This window comes from Solea solea, chromosome 17 (assembly GCF_958295425.1).
Source record: "Solea solea chromosome 17, fSolSol10.1, whole genome shotgun sequence".
NCBI classification, from domain to species: Eukaryota; Metazoa; Chordata; class Actinopteri; order Pleuronectiformes; family Soleidae; genus Solea; species Solea solea.
The window spans coordinates 9,765,628-9,789,665 of NC_081150.1; the positions used below are offsets into that span (position 1 = coordinate 9,765,628).

The 24,038-nt window shown below is 40.5% G+C and overlaps 1 protein-coding gene across 2 annotated transcripts; it reads left to right on the forward strand.

Annotated features, from left to right (window-relative positions):
• Positions 1-696: 696 nt before the first annotated feature.
• Positions 697-22,283, forward strand: LOC131443880 (cAMP-specific 3',5'-cyclic phosphodiesterase 7B-like). Of its 2 annotated transcripts, XM_058613938.1 has the most exons (13): positions 697-1,062; positions 4,949-5,009; positions 15,143-15,235; positions 16,218-16,381; positions 16,480-16,543; positions 16,670-16,765; positions 17,869-17,969; positions 18,363-18,494; positions 18,585-18,676; positions 18,793-18,937; positions 19,368-19,464; positions 20,354-20,434; positions 20,541-22,283. In XM_058613938.1, the coding sequence occupies exons 1-13, from the start codon at positions 1,042-1,044 to the stop codon at positions 20,723-20,725; spliced, it is 1,332 nt and encodes a 443-aa protein (XP_058469921.1). In that variant the 5' UTR covers positions 697-1,041; the 3' UTR covers positions 20,726-22,283. The 2 variants fall into 2 exon arrangements, with proteins under 2 accessions (XP_058469921.1, XP_058469920.1); XM_058613937.1 differs by lacking the exons at positions 697-1,062; positions 4,949-5,009 and adding an exon at positions 8,854-9,771.
• The last annotated feature ends 1,755 nt before the right edge of the window (positions 22,284-24,038 follow it).

The following is a 24,038-nucleotide window of genomic DNA, read 5'->3' on the forward strand; positions in this document are numbered from 1 at the left end:
AGGCCGAACAAAGTCAGCTATACAGACTTTTTCTCTCTCATCATCCTCCTCTTCCTCACATATACTTCACGCACTGGTACAGTGAAATTAGATTAAGACGGAGTGAGACATAAGGTGACTGTAATTATTATTAATTTTAATTCATTATCATTATTTTGTCATTTGTTTCATTTTCAAGTACCACGAGAGGAAGCTTGACTGTTTGAGAAACAAGGATATAATACAAAGTGTAGTGAACTGCATACATACAGTAACACTGAAGATAAAGTGTTATAAAGTCCTTCTTCTACACCAGGTGTCAGCATTTCCTCTCCAAGACAAGATTTTCAATAGTCAACATTACAGATGAACGTTTTCATAAATTATGGCTTCAGCCAAGGGTCCATTTGTGCCTAATATTTTGTTTAATTTCATTCTAAAATGCTGACTGAAGTACTTAAATGAAGACTTAACTTAGACACTTAACACCAGTTAACACCACTTAAAGCAGTTCATCAAGACTAGAAAAGCTCTATATAAATACAGAACATCTTTCTCTCTATACATATATAAAATCAATTAATCAATTTAAACCAATTTAACTGAGGACATCCACTTGTACGGTGAGTGTATCCAGCGATGATTGGTTCATTCCTCTCCATGTCCCGCCCCCTGTGATGCTACAACCAGCCCCGCCCCTCCCCTCTCGCTGCGGCTCCTCGACGTACGCACTGAGTGCACGCGGACACAGGCGCGGTGGGGGAAACGAACGCGGCAACTTCACCTTGTCTCTTTAACAAGCAGACGTTTGTGAGGTCAGACACTCGTGCGGGAGGAGGACGGAGCGGTTTTCCTGCTTCTCTTTTTGTAAACAGTAACAATGATGGTAAAAACAGGTGTCAGACAGGACACGGTCACCTTTCATCCCGCGGTGTGAGGTACAGTCCTGTCCAGTGCTGCCTGCCTGTCTGTCTGTGCTTCTTCACCGTGACATGAAAACACTCAGCACGCGCCTGGATCCGTCGCATTCACTTGCTGGCCACGAGGAGCCACGATGGTTAAATGTCCTGTTTAATGGTCGAGGTATGTAGACTGAACGGCACCTGAGCCACACACACACACACACACACACACACACACTCAGAAACACTTGTTTTGAAACAGGCCTGGTACCACTTGTCGGTACACCTGCCCTATAAAGTCCTGTAATGATCATTTTTAAGACCTTTAAAATGTATTAAATGCTCACTACAGAGTCTGTGATAATGATGTATTGTAGTTACTGACAGTCTGAGGTTGAACATGTTAAGATTGCAGGTATGTGAGTATATAGTGACCTTGGGGTCTAATGGTACAAAGGAGAGTCCACAGTGTAGTCCTGAGTCCACAGTGTTCAAGACCAAAGTCGAAGAAAGAAAAGTCAGAGTTGAGTCCTTTTGTGTTCAAGTCCAGTTCCAAGATGTGCTGTAATAACTGTTATATAAAAATACTTTGCACATAATTAAATGTGGTTTTATATTACTATACTATACCTATCAATATTTAATTTCAAATCTTTTGGCGGTTAAGAAAGTCCTTGTCCCCTAACTTCAGGGTCTGAAAGGAGTCAGTGCTCGAGTCAAAGTTAATATCATCAGTCCTAGTCCTGAATACCTGAAACTGGTATTATTTAGTATGCTACTGTGTTTGATTAGCTGCACTGCTGGCTACAACATTCAGCCTGCAGCCTGAACACTGCCAACCTTATGTATACATACAGTATATATAATACTTTTATACATATATTTTCATTTGGCTTGCGTGTGTGTGCAAATACTTTAAAGTTATGCGTACAGGAGATAAACTTGAGTATATTGTGCATTGTGTTAAAACATGGTTGATTGAATGGCAATTGGGCATGCAAGTTTTTTTATGTTTTAAAAGTCTAGATGTTCCAGCTTGGATCAACAGGGAAGTAACATGACACCTAGGTGGATTCATGTTTTGAAAAATGCCCACTTTCTACACTGTGACGTCCTACAGAGCACAAGAACATTATTAACACACCTGTCACCTGACGCTGTCTCCACACAGAATCAGAACTCTCCCTATACCCCATATAATCTCTTTTGTTCCTCAAATATTGCCGTAAACACAGCATTGTTTGAAGAAATGTCTTCCAAAATGACTTATTGCTGTAGTACATGTGTCAGGCCTGTACATGGCACTGTAACACTGCTACAGAAATACACAAATAAACAGAGAGGGGAAACAGTGGTCATGCACATAAAGCATGAAGCAAGTTCAAACTTCTTTTTCTAATTAAGTTGTATTTAAATAAGTATACATTTCAATGTATACAACCACAGAAACGGAGGCAGAATAAACCAACCAAGCCAGGGGGACAAAGGAAAGAAAATAAAAGTCATCATCAATGTGAATCCAAACCAAACATTCTCCAAACACAAGAGGAAGGCGATGACGACATTTGGAAAGGCAGAGGCGAAAATTAAAAGGAAAAGATGAATTCCTCACATTCTCTCCGGGACAGGGACATCCTTTACAGCACAGCTTCACTTTTTATCACAGAGATGGACATTTTCTATACAGCACTGAATGTCATTTCCTCTAAGGACACCCAAAGGACACTGTCATGTAGTGAACTTCATAACGCCACCCTTTTTCATTGGAAGGACACCCATAGGAAATTAAGTTGCAAGGGCATCTTATAGGGCACTGCATCACTTTCCTCCACTACGGAGGATCCTGCACATTTTAGAGGTTTCCTTGCTCCAACACACCTGATCTGAGTAAATGGGTCGTTATCAGGCTTCTGCAGTGCTTGCTGATGAGCTGACTATTTGAATCAGGCGTGTTGGAGCAGTGAAACATCTAAAAAATACGGGGTCCCCAGGACCAGGAATGAAAGAACCTGCTTTAGAGGCCACAAATGAATGGCAGTCAGTAGGGCACTTCCTCATGTTTTTACCACCCTAGAGGGTACTTTAGCGTGTGTCTTGTGACTTAAGAGGGCACTTGAGCGCATGCCATTTTTGCCCATTGTGATCCAAAAATAGCTTTTCAGTGCTCCCAAAATGCTGGTTCTGTGTGGATAAAAAGCCAATTCAATTAAAAAAAACAAGAACCTCAAGAGAGGCCGGAGTTGTGAGCCACTTAGCATTTGTTTTGGTCCTGTGTTAGGATGACATCTAGTGGCAGTGAATATTGTGTGTAACAGTTACACTATTGTATTATTCAATAGAAGCTGAAGTCTATAACTGTGTGTGTGTATATGTATATGTATGTATATGTATATATATATATATATATATATATATATATATATATATATTCAAATGTGTGATTGAAATGAATTTGCAATTGAGATAATAATGTTGTGCACCATCTGTGGTGAACATAAAGAGGAGATGTGAATAGTTTGACAGCTTGACAACAGTCAGTCGTAAATAAACAGAAACGGAGATGTGACTGCAGGGCTGTCCAGATCAGGTGAATAATGATGACGTGAACTTAGAGCTACAGATCGTGGAAAACAAAAAAAAACCGACCAGGGTATAAACAAGCAAGAACCATGTGGGCTGGATGAGTGAGCAGCCATTCCCACTGGTTTGACTCCATCTACCCATTTCCTTTCTGCCAGTAAACACCAGTGGGCTAATTAAATGTTAATCCACCTACTCAAAATACTTGTTTATGACTCTTTTTTTCCTCTAGAGAAGTAATATGGAACATGATGTAACACCAGATAACAAACACATGTGTATTGTCCTTAAGGTCTGCTAGGGTACCTGCCCCGGTCTTCATCACCATGTCTATCTACACTTTGCACGTATTCATTGTTCCGTTATAATTATTATAGCATTAATACTAGCTATTATAAATAAATGACCTCAGTTGGAACATGTACCAGTTTGAATCTAGCTGAACTGTAGTGTAGTTAGGCTTCAAATCAGTGTAGCACATTGCCACACTGATAATGTAGTTTATCTATTTGAAATTGTTGGACAGAGATGGACAAAGTGTTATTGTTGCAGATTCAAAAGAAAGGCAGGGCTGTTGTTAGAAAATATTTGTCCATCACCACTTGTTTTATTATGCGGGGGGGGCTGGGGTTGTAGCGAGGCAGCAGACATCTTAATCACAAATAGAGGTTTGACATGACTAAAAGTTGACACAATATGTCAGTTGATCTATTAGCTGATCTTCAGTCAAGCCATTTTAAATGGTAAAACTGGTATTCTGTGACATTCCTCATTACTTACTATTGCTGTAACATTTAGTAGAATCAGTGTATTATGGACAAATAAATGTACTAAACTGTTCTGTGGCTAAGTCTGACCTATTTGCGAAAAGCAAAGCTATGATTTGAACATGACACAAACACACCTTTGATAGAAAATATCTGAGGAAGGAAAAAAAGACTTAAGTTTGCAGACCCTGGGGACCAACCATGCGGAAGCATGTGATTAATGTGTGATTTGTTGCCAGTTTATGCCACTTTGTTGCTTGACCCACTTTTTCCGTGTTGACGGTCTACACACACACACACACACACAAACAGCAAATGCCACTGTTGCTTAATGCACTTACTTTCTTACACTTTGATGCTCCCTGTAATCCTCTTTCAAATTCAGCATTCAGATTGAGATGTTAATATTAATTGCAGTGACTGAGTGTGTGTGAAAACTACAAATTACACTGATATCAGCATGTGTTTTTTTTTTTTGGGAATTTTAAGGTGAAAGATTGACTGGATCAATTAAATTGTGAAAATATACATTTATTATTGAATCAAAGTGATTTTTTTCAGGGCATGTGTGAATGAAAATGGTGCTGACTGGTTGGATGGCACACACACACCATGTCTTTTGGCACAGTTTTAAGCCAGATTCCCTGATGCTGTGTGTTTTTGGGTGTTCTAATATTAATCCCGGCTCTTTCTCTCTCTCTATCTTTTTCCCCACCACAGAGGTGTGGAGCTGTCACGTTTAAAAGGTCGGCGCAGAATGCCACACAAGTTCGCATGCTGGGTAAGAACTCTAATTGACCTCAACAACCTCAGTGATAACGGTTGTTAATGTGTAGTCAGCTGGTGTTTCCAAATATTTGGGAACTGTGCTCCAGGTTTACACTAACCTTTCACCCCTCATGTAATCTCTGTGTTAAACAGAAATGTTATGCTATGTTTGCTTTCTCCCCACATCCCCCCCTTGTTCAGTTGAATGTTTAGTACATTAAAATTAACTTTAAAAGTTGAGAACGCTGTAAGGCTTTTTTTTTTCTTTCTCAGTCCTGTTTTTTTTTGTTTGGACTGGAGACACTCAAATGTGGTCTTGTTAATCATAACTACAGTCTCAGACCTTGATGATTCAGACTTTGAGATGTAGCCAAAGCAAAGTTTTTTCCACTTGATTAAAATTGTGAAGGAAACGTTTGACTAATACGGTTTTTTAGTTTTTACCATGAAAGGAAAAAAAACCAGACCATTTCATTCAGCGACTGACCCACTTATCTACAGCAAGCTGCCAGAAAATGTAGCCATGATGGTGGGAATCAGAAATAAGATCAGTCACACACAGACACACACACACATACACACAACAGAGTGCAGAGAGCAGGTAACGGGACAGCTCCACTATTTAGAGACAGTATTGCTAGAGGTGGTGAAGTAAGAGTGAGAAATTTAAATATTGTTACATCACTGCTTCACCACTGACGAGACGATGAACACATTGTGTGTGTGCGCGTCTTAATTTGTAGCTTGTCAAGATTCTGTAGCCTCATTCCGTCCATCTTCTACCGCTTTATCCTCCACGCGACCTGCTGTGCCAATCTCAGCTGACATACGGCGAGGGTACACGCTGGACGGTTCGCCAGTCCATCGCAGGGCCACAGTGAGACAACCATTCACTCTCACACTCACACCTACGGTCAATTTAGAGTGTCAAATTTCTCAATCTTTGCTTTTTTTGTTTGCTGCTGCTGTTTTTCTCCCTGCAGCTCAATTCCTCATCTGTTAAAATCGCATAAGAGTCGGTCCCGAGGGAACACAATAACCATCCCGACCAATGAGGTCACTGCTGGTTAATTGATTATGGAGATCGTAAGAGTTTGCTTTGTTTCTCCTGATGTCACTACATCCCACAGGAAAAAAAATTATGTTTTACACTACATAACTGCCCGTCACCATGACAACAAAACAACTGTGTACTTAGCACATAGCCACGATGTATTTTACCCAGCTCAACATCTCCTGCTTTGCAGAGTTTCCCACAGACTACGTCTTTTATCTTAACACGCTTTGTCTCGAGATTTCCCGCAATCGTCTCTTTTTTTGCGTCTGATATGCGACAGTCAAGGCTATGTGCCGTCTGTGCCGCTGCGTGTTTGTCAGCCTGCGACTGTTTCTCAAGGGAACCTTCCAGGGGAAAATGTAGCAGTTGCATCCTTTCATGATTACATGTCGATCTACTCGCACTCACTGGATTGTAGTTTACTAAGTGACTTCTGGTTTTCAGCGGCCGGAAAAGCCCATTCAGTCCCATGTAATGTTTAGTCCTGACCTAGGCCATTTGCAGATAAAATATCATATCTTTACTTGTTAGTCTTACCTTTACTGGACTGTCTCTGCAGAGTTAAAAGCCTTTACCTCCTTTTGTTGTAAAAATCTTTTACAATTCACAGTTAACAGTCCATCAAGCAATGTAAGATGGCAAAATCCAGTTGCATTTGAAAGACGACATCTAAAATATCACATTTTTGTCTAATGAAGTGACAGCTATTTTAAATGGAAATTAATAAAACCATTGGTTTCTGCCTCTTTTGCTCTTCATATGGACCATTTACTTTCAGGCCGAACTGGGCAATAAATAAATGCCAATATATAGTGCTATATAGTTTTCTTTAATAGCAATATGTCATGTTTGGTATATATCGATATCATGTTTATGCGGTGCACACTTTCAAGGACAGCACATATTATGACTTATGACCACAAATGACAGGTTTCTTCAACTTTCACTTAGAAGCAATACTCAAATCATTAATTACGGGACATTTATTCTGATCATTATCTTCCCTACTTTCAGGTAACCAAATCCTGCTTAATCCCGATTGTTCAGACTCCCAGGCCCAAAAATGTTTTCCCTTACCGACAGACATATTCATGTACAGAATCCATTTTTAAAGAGATTACATCTGCAGTCTGAGTCTCTTTGTACTGTTCAGCATGATTCTTGCACATGTAGTAGAAGAGGTCAGTGGTGATTTGACAATACAAATGTCATACCTCTCATACCCGAACCCTGTCCATGTGACAGGTGGTTTGGAATTGCCGTGTTCTTTCTGTGTTACATTCATTCTGCTTTTATTGGTTGGAGTTTCCTTCATGTGAAATCCCTGCCTGCATAATTGGATGTTTTACTTAATAGAACTAGGGATGGGATGATACCACTTTTTTGTGTCTGATATCGATATCAAAAACGTGAGTATCTACCGATATACCAAGGGAATCAATACCGATTCCCTTGCCTAAATGGAATCTACATATCATTCATTGAAACACACTGAATGACACAAAATCCTCAGCTGGATCGAACATGACATACTTACTCACCTCTTTCCATTTTTCCACTCTGAATATGCGTCAGCTGGTGATAACAGTTAATGTTTTCGGAACCTTGTGAAATGCAGATAAAGTGAAGTTACTCTAACCCGAGTCAAATTTTTTAGATTGTTCCTTTTAAAGTGGTTGAGTAGTTTGGACTTCTTGTGTCCAGAAGTGCTGGCTATTGTCCAGAGTTTACAGTGTGTACTTTGAGAAGTATCTGACTGCGTAACTAAACCGCCTCCACGCTGCTGATGCTGAAGTGTTTTCAGCCTTTTGTACGACATTCATGAAAGAGGGAATCCTTCTGTGTGCGAGTGGATCTCTAGGATTTGCTCGATCATAATGATCGAATGGTTCTTGCAGCGATCTAGAATTCCTCTATTCTAACACCATCTAATAATGTACGAGTGGAACAATTCCCGTGTTGTTTCTTTCTTTCAGTTGTGTGTTTAAGCCCAAGGCTGCTTAGTCACCTGAAATGGAGAAATTGGAGCAAATAAATGAAAACAAACCCACCCAAGTGTTTTTATCACAGCACAGCCTTAATGGAGAGTGACTCACAGTACGCCATGTACCTAATTTTACCTTCGAGCAGAACAAGTCCATCAGTTTGTTCTCACTGTGTGCTTGTGTTATTAATATATGCACGCTAACAAAACAAGTAGACATCAGCCAATTGATGTGTTGATCAATAAATTATTTATACGATATAGTCTTACTACGCTCTGCTCTCAAATGTTGGATTTTTCTTAATTGGCTCCTTGTAATTTAAAGGTATAATATGTAACACTTGAATCCGTCTGTAAATGACGTTATGCGCTTTACCGCCTCTGCTGTAACTGCTGCAGCAAACCTGAGAGCTACCTCCATATGGTGCAAATGCATAGCTGTACCAAACAAGGCAAAAAAAAACCAATCCCATAACCCCACACTGCTCCATGACATCATCACACTAGGTCTTTTGTTACTGTTTTGACTGAGCGAGCCTTTATAGCTGATATGATACACTGTGCTTTTGGACTTTTGGTTGGCTGAATAAAACAATATAAAGCCCTCACGTTGGGCTCTATTACATTTTTATTGACATTGTTCTCTATTTCAATTGTTTTGGTCACATGGAGCAATCCATTGCTGGGTAAAGGGTGGACCACAGCTTTCGAACCATAATTTCTTGTTCGGGTTCGAGGTAAGGTTTTGTTTTCGGCTGCAGTCACTGCAGCGTGCAAACAACCTCAGTTGTGCAAACCGGTGAGTGTCTGTGTGTCAGTGTTCACCTCGTATAGCCCTCTTTCCACTGACCTGACCGTTAGACAGAGGACGTGTCTGTGAACTCAAAGGCCCCCTTCCACATATTGGTCTGTCGCTCGGGGAGCAGAGCGCAGGCATGGTTAGAGAGTGCTGTTAGAGCTGAGCGCAGAGTGGGGATGGAGGGAGGAGGGGCTTTTACTCTCCACAACAACGCAAGCGAAGGAGAGACTGTGGAGGGGAGAGAGAGAATGCGGCAGAAGGAGGGAGCAGACTGTCAGTGGCCAACTCTGGAAGACAGCAATACAGACGGATTCTCTTTCCTTTGTTCTGGCTTTTGTCTGCTTTGTATTTTTGGCTTTATTTCTTTCATCAGTGCACTCTCAGTCTTTCTATCTCTGAATATTCTTTCTCTCCTTGCATTTTTTTTATTCCTCTGTCCGACATCCAGACTTCCCACCATCTATCTCACTACCACTACCTGAGGGTGACTCTTTCTCCTCTGGACTTCTTGTCCCACCGTTCCTATTTGTCCTCCTCTTTCTCACTTTCTCCGCTCTCTTGGCTTTAATCTTGCATCCATTCGCCTTTGTATGGTGTGAGGATGCCAGTGTTAGAAGGTCTCTGGGGCCCAGACGTTAGAATGCGGGATTCAGGTCTTGGTGTCGGGGTTGACGTCGGGGTCTGTCCAGATGAAGCTGCCCACTCACCAGTGTGGGGTCCACTCAGGACTCCTCCTGTCACCTGTGGGGGCCTGTCACTTGCCCTGGAACTCCCTGCTCTCATACGGCAGCTGCGGGCAGCCTGGAGGGCACGCAGGGGAGGCCCTCGAGGGTCAGAGAGAAGTGAAGCGAGCACATGGGTGAAAGCGGAGGAGGAGGAGGATGAGGTAGAGGAGTTGAAGCAGGACAAGGAGAACAGAAGCCCCCACCTGGAAGGTAACGTGCATGTACAGTAAAGCGTCAGCTCTCTTATAAACGTCAGTCGTGCCATGTTTGTTTATTCTGTCTCTTGGAGCGAGCAGCTCTCCTCTTCATGCGTGAACATGCATTTAAGGGAGACGAACTCTGCGTGACGGGTTCCTTTGGGCACATTTTCGTCTTTAAACGTAATGATTTGTGGAGAATTAGGTTTTCGTTTGTTGTACTTAAATGACCTTGTTTGGTAACGCTTAACATTAATAATGGAAGAGTGTGTGTGTTTGTGTGTGTGTGTGTGGGACATCAGATTCAAGATTCAAGAATTTTTTATTGTCATTATGAGGACACAATGAAATTTTGCACTGACTCCCAGCTTAAGGCACACAATAAAATAGCAAAAATAACAAAAGACTTAACACTTAAATAAGACACAAAAAAAAAGGAAGGATGAATTTCAACATTATAATATGATAATCACCAATGCTGATTCTCATTATGAAGCTTTTACCTGGACAATTCTGGACATTGTTATTACCAAGCTTATTGACAAATAAGTTGGTATTACTATAATACTAGCACTATATTAAACCACACTATTACCACGTTGTTACTATATTCCTCTGCATCCATTGTTGTCTGTCAATGTGCGAGTGTATGACGGCGTATCTTTATAAAGCCCGCCTCCCGCAGCATGTTTACGCGCACGTTGGTCAGCAAGTGCCACGGCTAGAGAAGTTCATCTGGGTGGAAGGAGGGGATTTAGAGCTGTAAAGCCAGAGTGTGTCCATTTAAAATAAAGCGGAGTAACCATCTGCTGAGCCACAGCTGCACTGATGACATCGATGTGACACCATCAATCCAGCCCTTGTCTGTCTGTCTGTTGGTGGCATAACACGGATTATGCCAAGTAACACTGGTGACAGTTTGGCATGAGTTACTTTATGGAGGAGGGATGATTTGACAGTGATATGGTTGATCTTCTATTTAACAATGATGGTGATAAAAAAAAAAGAAGCAACAAGCGACTGTGGGAACATTTTCACCATTTGCATTGAGGGATTTTTCTTTGTCTTGTTTTTTTTCTTCATATCATTAATAATGTAAATATCAAGATGACACAAGGACTGACTGATCTAATCATAACAAGCTGATCCAACAAGCTGATAAAAAACCGGTTCATTATTGGTAGATTTGAATGAGCTTTTAAAGACTTAAGATGAGAAGGTGATTCACACTTTGGGGAATTACCCGTGCGCAAGTAGTGACTCATAAGGTAGAAAAGTAGATTTAAAAAAAAGTGTGCTTGCTGCTGCCTGTGACCTTCCTTTTGAATCACGGTGGCCTCATCCATACAGAGGGTAAAGAATCTGTCTGCACAATATTTAATGTCAAGCTAAACAACGTGTGGAGAATAGACGCAGTGAGACACGTTGTGTGCGGGGACAGTGAGTCATTCTGACATTTGCTGTTGCAGGGATGAGCTAAAAAGGTCTGAAAGTAGGGTTTACATGGTGAAAGTGACTCAGGTTTTCAAGATGTATCTGGGGTTTTTTTCACCATCATATTTATTTTTTTCACATATGACATGGACTAGGGTGGCTCTCTGAATTTCTTTTGTTATGAATTAATAAAACAAATGTCCAAATGTGCTTGGTTCTGGCTCCGGGTATAAAATAAATTAGAAAACGAATGGCTCAAGATGAATTGATAATGAAAACACGCATACCTTACCCATGACAACAATATGAAAGTACTAGTGTTTTTTGTGGCTAGTTGTATGGAAAAGCATCAAATAAACCAATAAAATAATTTATATAGAGTTTAAAATTTATTTTAGAAAGTCTGGGTGCACAGCATGTAAGACCAAAGTGCCATGCACATTGGCTGATGTTTTTAAACCGTACCTACCTTGTGATTTAACTGAGATTCCACGGCGCTCGATGTCTTTCGACACAACGCGTCCATGTGTACAAATTAAAAGCAGTAAACATCTGCTGCTGTGTTTGTATATATTGACATATTGGCAGCGACGTGTCTTTCTGAGAAGGAGAACTGCACAAATCACAATTTGTGCCTTCAAACCTCCACGGATTCAGTGAATATGTGCGTGTAATTATGTGTGGGGGCCGTGTGTGTGTGTGTGTGTGTGTGTGTGTGTGTGTGTGTGTGAGAGAGCATGCATGCATATGCATGGTGAGGTTACATGTGCACTGTTGAATCATCAAACCTCTTTTCCATCCGATTCATGTTTTCATCCTAAATGACCCAGTTCTTGCTCAACATGGAGACGATGACCTATTTATCACTTAAAAGAGACTTATAAGAAGAGGAAGACAACGAGGAGACGGAGAGGTGGGGGCGCAGTGAACGAGAGGACAGATCAGATGAAGATGGGGGGGACAGTGTTGATGTTGAACAGGAGGAATCAAGGATGGAGTGGAGAGTTATATATGGAGAGAAAGAGGAGATGTGGATGCAGGATCCAGTGGGTAGGAATGAAGGATGGAGAGATGGCTTGAGCAAAGGAGGAGAGCCAGAGGGGTGATGTGTGCGTGTGACACACAGAGAGAAGGAGGTGACTGTTACTGCTGTGTTTTGTTTGTTTTTTTTCCACATGATGCATTTCCTCGTCTCCTTCACCGGCAGCTTGCGGTATAAAAAAGCAAAGGTTTTCCCCTGTTTCCCCTTTTCTTTGCTCATACAAGGCCAGCAGGACTCTTCTGCCTCACTTCTTTGACAGACTGAGTCACTTGCCCCAAGTGGTTTGAATTTGTTTGTCAGACTATAAAATGCATAAATAGCAGTACCATGCCTGCTTTTTTCCACTGGATGTTTTATGCATAGCCACCTGGCCTCCAAAGTACACACACATACACATACACTCACACACTAGGGCTGAACGACGTGGGTGAATTATCAAATTGTGATTCGCGTAATTGCATTTTGATTTGCAGCATTTGCTGTGTAATAGATTTAAAGAGAGCAAGGGGCTGTTTCACCCATTTTCTTCGCTTGGTCAAGTAAAGAAGAAACTTAAAATCATTATGATGCTGCCGTGTTTGTTTAATTCACATTCTATAACACAGTTGGATTACATTTGACCATGTGTTTAATTTTTTTAGATCTTTTACTTATAAAACTTGTGTAGGGCTTTTATTTTCTTTGAAGAAAGTGATTTCGACGTCGACTTTTTGTTAATTTTATTAAATCCCAACTTCCTCTGTTGTTGTGGGAATGAGATATGTATCTTCGATCCACTGTCTGCTTGATCAAATAACACATTGATCTCTAGAAATTAGTATAATACTGTTTATTCTTTCGGTGAAGTCACCCTTTAAGCCAAAAGCAAAACGGCTTAAGCACTTTGTCACCTGCTTTTATTGCGTAACAGCACCTGACATGTTTACATTTTGATTCACTGGATCCAGGGATCTGGATCTGTGTAGAACTGTACCTGCTTGTAGTTGTTACCACCTTTACTTAAGCCTGACAAAAGTCAGTCTGATCTGTTTAGATGTCACTTGAGATATCTGCATCTGGGACTTTCCAATGTTGAATTTAAATTGCCACCCAGTACATTAAGTGGATCAAACCTGGATGAAACTTGGATTGTAGAGTGTTTTCCCCAAGACTAGTTTCTCAGAATTTCAGTTTTGCTTCATTGGGACCAGGTTTTGTTCTCCACGAGGACCCCAATACCTGACTGCATGCCCTAACCCATGTTAACTTTAACCCTATCTACAGATAGATAGCTCTTGACATAAAAATGGTGGGGGGGGGGGGGGACGTCTGCATCACAATGTGCTCCAGTTCCTCACGTCTGATATGTAAATTATTCAGTGTTCCCATAGTTTTTAGTTTATTCAAGTGTAAATTTCATGCCTGTGCATGTGTGCTCGGAGTCAGAGCGTACTTTTGTTGTGTACCTTGTCACCCGGCCCTCTGGGTGTGTGGATTGTGCATTTAAAAAAAAAAAACGAACTCCTGCTATTCATCATTCAGTGAGCCATTGTGCTGTTGTGTTCCCTCTTCATCTGATAAGTGCTGCCAACACAGCCAAGGATTAAAACTTAAACGTTTATCTCAAGGACTCCAGACATCTCCAGCAGTAGACAAAAAAAAAAAGCTTATTATCTATTTTCAGAGAAAACATGCTGTCAACGTGTCAATCAGTGGAGAAATACACATTTGTTTGTAGTTTGAATAATGGATTTCATGTTGTCAGAGTCTTCCAACAGAAAAGCCCTTGTTTGGCAGTAGTGGGAAAAACAAACCTAAATATGACACACACACACTGGTCACCTTTGTTGAAAATGAACCGCATCAAACGATCACGCTGCAGTATGTGACGCTACACTAACAACAAGGATAGTTATACTGGGAACAGAGTGTACGCATTGTAAGCATCACCAATTTGTTAAATAATAAAATGTTCAGACGCGCACCGCCGTAACAGCTGCACCGAGGCATGAAATCCCGTCTCCTCGGGCGGACTCATACCAGGAGCATGATGTCCTGGTGATTCTGTGAACGTCAAAGATCGTCTTGTTTTAGAAGCGACTCTCAGTCCGCTTTCATGCGGCTGATGTTGTCGAGTTTAAGTGAACACTGAGCTCTGTTGTGCTGCTATCGCCCCGCACGGCTGCACGACTTACCCTTCAGCCATCAACCCGTCTGTCGCCTTGGTTTTTGCGATACATCCTCTGTGCTGCTCCGGTTTTACACGCAAATGGAGAATGCTGGATCCATTTTCATTTGTCTGGACAGGCAGAAACAGAAACCTTTGTAAATAATAATAATAATAATAATGCAGTAGAACTGAAAGCTTTTGGTAACACATCTAACTTTTAGATTTTTCTCTTCGCTTCACAGCAATATTGTGTTATGGAATTTAATACAAGAATTGGCACAGGAGAAAGTCTATATTCTCAGAATATTAAATGATTATAATGCAAACAATGTAATGCAATGATGAGAACTTAAAGATATGAAGTGTTTCAAACGTTGCATTTTAAAGTGGAATACAAAATGGAACCATTAAAAATAGAAGTTTCACCTCACAATCAGTGTCGAGACAAAAACCTTCACTTTTAATTTTCACCATTAGCTGCACTTTCTGAAACAAGGGAAACATCTGCAGATAAGAGGATCGGCTTCCTGTTTGCAACCAGCACACGCATGTACAGAGAGTGAAATGAAATGAAATGGAAATGTGGTGGTTGAGTGGATGTAGCCTTAGTCTCTTCACTCTGAGTTTGGTTAATAAATGATGGGATTGTCCCTGCCAAAAATGTTCAATTCAATGCGTCCGTAAAACAATAAAATATTTATTATTTCTTGCCTGTCTTTTTCTCCCCCGTCCTTACCCTCTTGTCTTTCTTTCATGTAGCTGATGATGGCAGACCGAGCACTGGTCATGCTGGTGTGTTGCTGGCTGAGAGACGAGGTTCATACCCGCTGATTGACCTCCGCGTCTTGAAAAGTAAGTCTCCTCATCCACTGACATGGACATGTCAACCACATAACTCTCATCTATACATTCCTTTAGAAATCAAAATAGTTGTTAAGAAAAGAAAAACACATTTGCATCCAACATTTCTAAAGTTTATATACTTAGTTTGGTGAGTTTATACAGTGAGACAAAAAGCATCATAGTTGTCATTGGTTGTCTGTGTTATTATGAATGTGCTACCTCCATTGAACTACTTCAGCTGTGTGACCAGTCTGTTTTTAATTGTGCTTTTAACTAATTTAAAAAAAATGTAATTTATGGCACATTTAATCATTTTTATGGATGTGGTCAGTTAGAACTTCTGGTCTTCTAGTTTTTTTTGTTTGTTAATCATTACCAGTGATGCATTATGGGATACAGTAAAGTCAAGTCAGGTACATTTTTCAATTTATATAATACAAACAAACAACCACATTTGACCAAAATGCTGAGTACAACAATAAAGGAGTATAAAACATAAAAATACCCCACAATAATGCAGAATAATAAATAGATTCAACATGTTAAATGCAAAATGATTGCACTGGCTGTTTTGAAGCCCCTGTGACCGTGTGTAACCCTGCAGTTAACTTATAGCCACACATGTCGCTGTCGAGAATTAACATTGGAACTTCAGTTGTTGATCCCAAACTACTCTCTCAACTACGCTGTCCAAGAAGCAAACCAGTCTAGCTCATGGACAGAATCTGCACTGTTGTGATTTATATGTGAATTAAGCCTAACTGTGTTTTTCAAAAGCAGGTCACACACTTCTTTTTTGGTTTACTTGATGCAGCAGGGGCTTTCACGCAAAAATCTGGATATGAAAATGCATACATTCCAGGGAAATGCTAAAACTCCATCATGCATCCAGCACCACTGCACCATTTACATCTCATTATGTTCAACACATGTAAGGTATTGTGGGGTTTTTTTGTCTGTTCAAATGTCTCTTGTGTCTGTGCAATTTCAGCCAGCGCCCAGCAGGGGGAGGTCGAGTCCAGCACCAGAAAAAAGCTGAAGCGCCTGCTGAGCTTTCAGCGATACTGCCATGCCTCCAGACTGCTGAGAGGCCTGATGCCTCACACCCCCGGGACCCTGCACCTGCTGGACGACGACTACCTAGGACAAGCTGCGGTGAGGACCTGCACTTGCCTGCGTGAGCACAGCACATGTACACCACATGTGAATCACACAAAAAAACAACTGTTTTGCCTTCTTTTTTTTTGTTACAGCACATGTTGTCAAAAGTAGGGACTTGGAACTTTGATATTTTCCTCTTCGATCGTCTTACAAATGGTAAGATCACAGATCGACCTGATTTCCTTCTGCACACGCTCAACCACTAAGTTCAATAAAATGTCATCTCTGGGACATTAGATGTGTCTGTTCACGTATGAATATTTGTGTTTGTGTGTGTCGTAGGAAACAGCCTGGTTACTCTGATGTGCCATCTCTTAAATGTCTGCGGGCTCATTCATCACTTCCAGCTGGATATGGTCAAGCTGCACAGGTTCCTGGGTAAGAAACCTAATTCTATATACATATATATATATATATATATATATATATATATATATATATATATATATATATATATATATATATATATATATATTCTATATAATATCTAATTTATTTAGTTAGAACACACTCTCTTATAACATGTTAATGGTGATGATTCCTCCCGCACTCAAACATGAAAACGGTCCCAGTTGTCACCTCTGAAATCACCTGCTGTTCAACAGTTTCACCCGCGGTTGTTTTGCCGCGGCAGAATAATCTTGAAAGCCGAGCAGGGTTTAACGTTACAGAAAATCCCAGGCTGACGTCGACTGTCTCTCCTCTGCAATCAGTCATCACAAAGAGGGCACCGGCTTTCTTGTCCCCTACAGTAACAAACAAATATGGATGAAATAACAGTGGGGGCATTGTTGAAGGGAAGGAATATGAATCCACAGCTTGCTAAATGGCGGTGTCACGTACAGCAGGACAATAATCGCGTGTGTGACGTCGTGGAAACGAAGCGTCACCATTCTTTGTCACTCCACTCATCATTAGTAAATGAAAAGTGAGAACTTGTATGGTGATAAGGTTCAAAATATGAACTTTATTATCATTTGATTATAAATGTTTAGTTTCTCCCTGTGTCAAACATGTCTAACCACTCTCAGCTTTTTCTGTTTTCTCCGTGTGAAGGTATTGGTTTACTGAGTTGCTGTAGCTCTTGGTAAAAATAAGTAGTGTATGAGGTACTGACTAGGGCTGCAACTAACTTTTTTTTATTAATCTGTTGATTATTTTTTCGGTTAATCGAGTTCTTTGGTCTGTAAATTGTTGAAAAATGTTGATCAGTGTTTCCCAAACCTGTCCACGAACCAAAATGATTCAGTTTTAATGATTTTATTTGTTATATGGAGCAAAGAAACCAGATAATATTCACATTTAAGAAGCTGAAAAATCAGAGAACTTGTTATAATTATTGAACAAACACTTAAACTGATAAATCGTTGTCAGTTAAGTCTGTGATATCTTATCCTCAACGTTAGGCCTTCATTGAATGCTCGCCTTAATTGCATTAATATCAAATACTTTTTTGACCTCATGTTGTTCTATCTCACCAGGTATGGTGCAGGAGGACTACCACTCTCAGAATCCCTATCACAATGCTCTTCATGCAGCAGATGTCACTCAAGCCATGTACTGCTACCTGAAGGAGCCCAAGGTAATAAAATCTACTGTAGTCTTTCTCTCTCTCTCTCACACAGCTACTCGGGCTGGGTATCACTGCTGATTCTGGATCATAAGGTACTGATTTGATTTGATATCGATTAATTTCAAATACATTTTAAACAAAACAGTTACATCAATGCATCTTTCATTTAATATGACAACACAGTGATGATTTAAACACTAACACTGTACCAACTGTAAACTATACCCATCCTACAATTGCCATTGGACGTTTCAAAATAATTAAGTTGTCCAGCAGAGGGTGCTGTGAGTGCAGCTTGGCCTGCATCCAGAGTTTCTGGTTTTTATATAAGGTCTCTGTGATAAACACTATAGATTCAGTGTTTTCCTTAGTGTGGAAAGGTTGACCGTCCCTGTGTTGTAGTTGGCAGAGCAGCTGAGCCTTCTGGACGTGTTCCTGGGTCTGATGGCGGCAGCGGCTCACGATGTGGACCATCCTGGAGTCAACCAGCCATTCCTCATCAAGACCAGACACCACCTGGCTTCACTCTACCAGGTACACAACACTGTGTCTGTGTTTGAAAGGTGTTGGTCTCAAAGAGCGAACCAGAGTCTGTTTTTTGAACAATATTCTTTTTAAACTCAGAACACATCTGTGCTGGAGAGTCACCACTGGAGGTCAACCGTGGGCATGCTGCGAGAGTCAGGGCTGCTGTCTCACCTGCCTGCTGACATGTCGTAAGAACACACTCGCTCAGTGTAATCCAGTTTATTAATTAGCTTGTGTCATATGGTGAAAAGTATGATTTTAGTATTTTAGTGCGAGGAGGGTTTATCATTGTTCTACACCGCAGGCAGGACATAGAGCAGCAGCTGGGATCTCTCATTCTGGCCACAGACATCAGCCGACAGAACGAGTTCCTGTCGACCTTCCGAGAACATCTGGACAACGAGGATCTGGATCTTCAGCTGGCTTCACACAGGCATTTTATGCTGCAGGTACCGTATACTGCACACTCACCTCAAACACATTTTGAACATAACGTCGCCTATTATGGATTTTTATATGAATATTTTACTGTGGGAAATTATTGACAACATTATTGAACATTGAGCTGATTTTTCCTTTACTTTTTTCAATTGAAAAAAAAAAAATCACCAAATAGTGATATGAATATATGAAACTTAGGCATGTACTTTAATGAATATAATGATATCTCAATAATATTTTGTAAAGGGATATATGTTCCACACTGTGGTTTGCTTCTTGGACAGTATTGTAAATTGCCATTTTGAGCATCTTTATTAGAGTGAGAAAGAATTTGTGAGAGAAAATAGGAAGAAATGTGCCATTTTGATTTTTAATTGCAATGAAACAATGTGTATTTAAATAGTAAAGCTGCGTGTGAATCCGTGTCTGTATCGTTAGATTGCTCTGAAGTGTGCAGACGTCTGCAACCCATGTCGGGTTTGGGAGATGAGCAAACAGTGGAGTGAGAGGGTGTGTGAGGAATTCTACAGGCAGGGTGAGTACACGGAAACATACATTTATCTACACAATCTTTTTTTTGTCTTTTTTTTTTTTTCTAGAAGCACTGCATTGTTTAAAGAAATGTCTTTATCCACACGAAACACCCAAAATGGCTCTAAACGCCGTAGTACATATGCCGAGCCTGTGAGTGGCACTCTAGTGCTGCCACAGAAATACACCAAAAAGAGAGGAAACATAAAACAAACTTTTTTTTTTTTTTAAATAAAGCTTTTTTGGAATAAGTGTATGTACGTCGTGGAAACGGAGACGGAACGATCCAAGCCATTTGGACTAAGAAAAGAAAATAAAAGTTATCATAACGCGAATAAACCAAGCAATCTCCAAACACAAGAAGAAGAAGAAGAAGAAGACGACGACTAAAGACGACGACAGCAAATGTAAGCGCAAGAGAGAGGTGGGATTATGGCATCACTGTTTTCCCAAAGTAGTGATTTGGATTTAAACACGAAAACACAAGGGTGGCATTTGGAGATTTTGGAGATTAGTGTTTCAGTGCTCACAAAATGGTGGTTGTATGTGGATAAAAAGCTGATATGATAAACAAAAACCTCAGCAGGTTCTCCTGAGCTCGTTTTTATGTGACACTTTTTCTCTCTTCACTGTTAAATTCACTGTGATACATTTTGAGGGACCTTTTAAACACAATTACAAATGAGAAACTGTAGTTTTGTGTGTTGTGGGAAACTATTTGTCATTCAGTTAGCTTTCTCACAGTATCTTATCAATGAATATGTTTCTATTTGACTAGAAGAGGGACAGAGTAGAGTGTGACATCAGAGAACAATTGTTGCCATGTAAATATTGTCATTTTTTCTGGGTTTTTAAAAAAAAATGTTTTGACAACTATCGTATGGATATTACAGGTGACCTGGAGAGAAAGTTTGACTTGGAGATCAGTCCTCTGTGCAACCAGCAGGCTGACTCTGTCCCAGCCATCCAGACAGGTGAGTTCACTCAAAACACCAAGAACATCCATTAACCTCAGCTCAGTGAGGTAGATAAACCCCCACCAACCCTTGAGTTTCAAGCTGCCTTTGCTCTGTGTTCCAGGTTTCATCTCCTACATTGTGGAGCCTCTGTTTGAGGAGTGGCAGCGCTTTACAGAGCCCAGCCCGCTCAGTCAGACCATGATGGCTCACCTGCACAAGAACAAGGCCCAATGGAGCCGCCAGACGCACTCTCACACTGAGCCGGAGGCTGAAGGAGGAGCTGGAGAGGAAGAGAACATCCCTTAATCTTCCTCATGTGTTGTGGGATGTTAAATCTTCCTTTCTTAATGGAGAAAAGGAGTGTTTATCTATCTCCTTATTTGTCCTCCAGTGTATTTCCTCCCCCCCCACAGGGTGTTCACAGTCTCCTGAAAGTGGGAGCACATGGTCAGGAGTGTGGCCTGGATTAGTAGGAAATGGCGTCCTCTTGTGGAGCAGAGGCGTGTTTGCACTGCAGGGGGGAAATCCATGGCAGAGCAGGTGGATTGATAATCTTAGTAAATAAATGCACAGTTGAGCTTTTGCTCTTTAACCCTGTGAAATCAGCTTCATGGAGATGAGCCAGGAGACGCTAGAAGACGGATCAGCCAAGACAACGATTAATGTGTTTGCACATTGCCGCTAGAACAATAAAGAAAAGCCAAAATTATATATATACATATATATATATATATACACTTCTAAAATGTCAGCTGGACTGTGCTATAAAACATGCCATTAAACGATAATATAAAAAAACCCAAGAGGAATTATATGAATATATATATATATATAAAGTTTTAAACTTTTACACTATACACATTCAGCTCTTTTCACTTTTTTCTCTTTTTTTTTTGTACAGCACTGCTCTTGGACGCTCCTTACTATTCATACGAGTGTGTCCACTTGTCTACTTTTACACTGAAGTGCGTTTTAACTCGACTTGTCAAGCTGTCGAGTTCTTGTAAACTGTAACACGTCGCCTGTCGATGGTGTAACCTGGTAGACTGACACAAAGTGGCTCCAGCTGCTGCTGATTCCGAGCCACATGACTTTAAGCGTCAGCTGGATGTTTTTGGACCTGTGCGCACACGACGACGTGGATTTCACATTTCACAAGCAAGAGCCATTTAAACAACAAAAAAAAGAAAAAAAAAGTGATAAACAGTACAATCTGTACATACTGTGACGACCTCAGCAATTCACATGCCAAAATCTCAGCAATGTATGGACCTTTGTACTGGTTTGTAACCACTACTGTCTCTCACACACTGATGTTACCTTTGTAACAACTCGACGGGTGCATTTATTTATCTGAAAACCTCACTTTTCAAGCCTTAACAGCGATTTTGATCTTTCTGGACAAGACATTTTAAAATAGTGTTTTAACGCATTTCTTACACGCTCACATTGTTGTTGTTGCCTGTTTTTTCTGTTTCTTCTACCAGCATACCGATACACTCCTGTAGCCATTTGTTTCACATTTGATCTTTTAGCCACTATTTGGGTCAGATTGGGACGTTTCACTCACATTGCCAAAGTGCCAGTGTTATGTTCTCATACGTCTACCCACTACTTCACTGCATGACCTCTCCAAATTTCTTTTTTTTCACACTTAACTGCAGACCTGGGCCAATTAATAACTACACAAACCTTTTCATTTTTAATTTGGTCAAATTGTTACAGAATCCTATACTCATTCAAACTTTGTACAGTAATCTTTCGAAATGGCAAACGCATATATGCATCATCTCAGTGGTGAAACTGTTTCACGTGTAGCCAATTTGAACGTACAGCAAAGCATATAAAGTATTTGTAAATATGACTCGGTCCACATGTGAACTGTTTCGATGTGTAAAAAGTATTATTTTTTGCCCACTCTGCTGGGAAAAAATGTTTAGATGGAGATGGGCACGGCCAACGTTGTGCACACGGTGCTAACAGAGGCCAAGGCCCCCACGTCTTCCCTGAGATGAGTAATAACCAGAGCGTAATGTTTCTGACAACAAGTTGAAAAGTGGAAAACCAGTGATATATGAACACATTTCTATAAGGTTTTTAAAACGTGTGACAGTCACCTCGTCGTGTGAGGTGCAGTGCAATATTTGAGTCTCCGGCCAAGTGTGCAGTGCTGTGCAAGAGTCACCATTTGTTGTTTTGGCAGTGCTGTAATCACCATAGGGTGTAAATACTTCTCAAATTACATTTTTTCCGAATACAAAAAACAGCTTCTAGAAGTTAAAGTGTCAAGTACTTAGTTACTTAGATACTTCACCGATTTGCGTTTAGCTTTGTATTGCAAGAATAGGGGTAGTATTTTTGAAAATGTGTGCTTCCCAACCTCAGTTTCCCCTGAGTCGAGGAAATGTCTTCATTCTTTTTTTTGTGCCCACCAGTGACACTTGGTCCGAGGCTTGAAACTGCAACGCTAACTCCGCCCTTCTTAGACCCACTTTAGACCTCATTCCCAGAATGTAAACAGTGTCCGCCATCTTTGCTAACAGTTGCGCTAACAGGACCGAGTGTCACTGGTGAAGAATGAAGATATTTCTCCACTTCTCCACACAAAATGCACATCGGCGAAGTATTCCTTTAAGCAATAGCACAGCCCTGGCACAAAGCCGTGCTTGTCCTAATATTACACATCGACATGTTAAACTAGTTTGTTAATAAATAACAAAAAGTCCAACTTTTACTCACGTCATTCTGACCCAAAGGCTAATGATTCCAGAATTGGAGCGACATAAAAACAACAAATCTGATGGTTGCCCTGAGACCTTTGCACAGTACTGTTATTTGTTATTTCTGCACTCGCTGAAACTCCTGTTGTACTGTATGTAGGTTGCATACTTGTCTCATGTGCACACATAGTGTTTTTGATATCTCTACAGTTCTGTGCAGTTGCAGACTCTCTCTGAAGCCTGACACTCTTACCCGATGTACACACACACACACACACACACGTTTCCTCTCTACTGACTGATGGAGTGTTTTTCCTTCTTACAAATACAGTTTTTTTTTTTTTTTTTTTTAATAATGTAATTCAAGTATAAACACAATGTGAAACAACACTTAATGCTACCTAAAACTGCAGTATATTACTCTTTGTACTGCCGCCATGTCGTGTAGAGCTAGTCCAGATAGCAGGCCTCGGGCTGCCTTGTATTTGAATACCTCTCACATTCAGTAATGATACAGGGTGTCTAAGCCATACTGGTTTTACAACAAGTACAACATATGTGCAGTACTGTATGTCTTTAGTAAAGGTTTTTTTTTATATATATATATATACAATCAAGGGATTATTAATACCAGATTACAATCTTCATAAGAAATTTGTCTCGTAAAAAGTGACTGTGACTGTCAGAAGAGATTAAATCATGACCAACTGGTGTTCTAGTTAATGTACAGTGCCATTATCATTTCATAAACGGAGGATTTTAGCAGATGATTTCAACCTGTCTGTATGCTATGAACATTGAGGGAAGCGATGTTTTCCTCACATTATGGTACAGAAACAATATGGTAATAATTCTGTGACGGAGAAAGTAGTATCATGATAATGCCATCATCATAACAA

Bases quoted from the DNA above. Each gene is read 5' to 3' on its own strand.
- LOC131443880 (XM_058613937.1), top strand. From the start codon at position 9,438: ATGCCAGTGTTAGAAGGTCTCTGGGGCCCAGACGTTAGAATGCGGGAT. The intron at 16,544-16,669 runs GTAAGATCACAG...TGTGTGTCGTAG, and splicing joins CTTCGATCGTCTTACAAATG to GAAACAGCCTGGTTACTCTG. The intron at 20,435-20,540 runs GTGAGTTCACTC...TCTGTGTTCCAG, and splicing joins TGTCCCAGCCATCCAGACAG to GTTTCATCTCCTACATTGTG.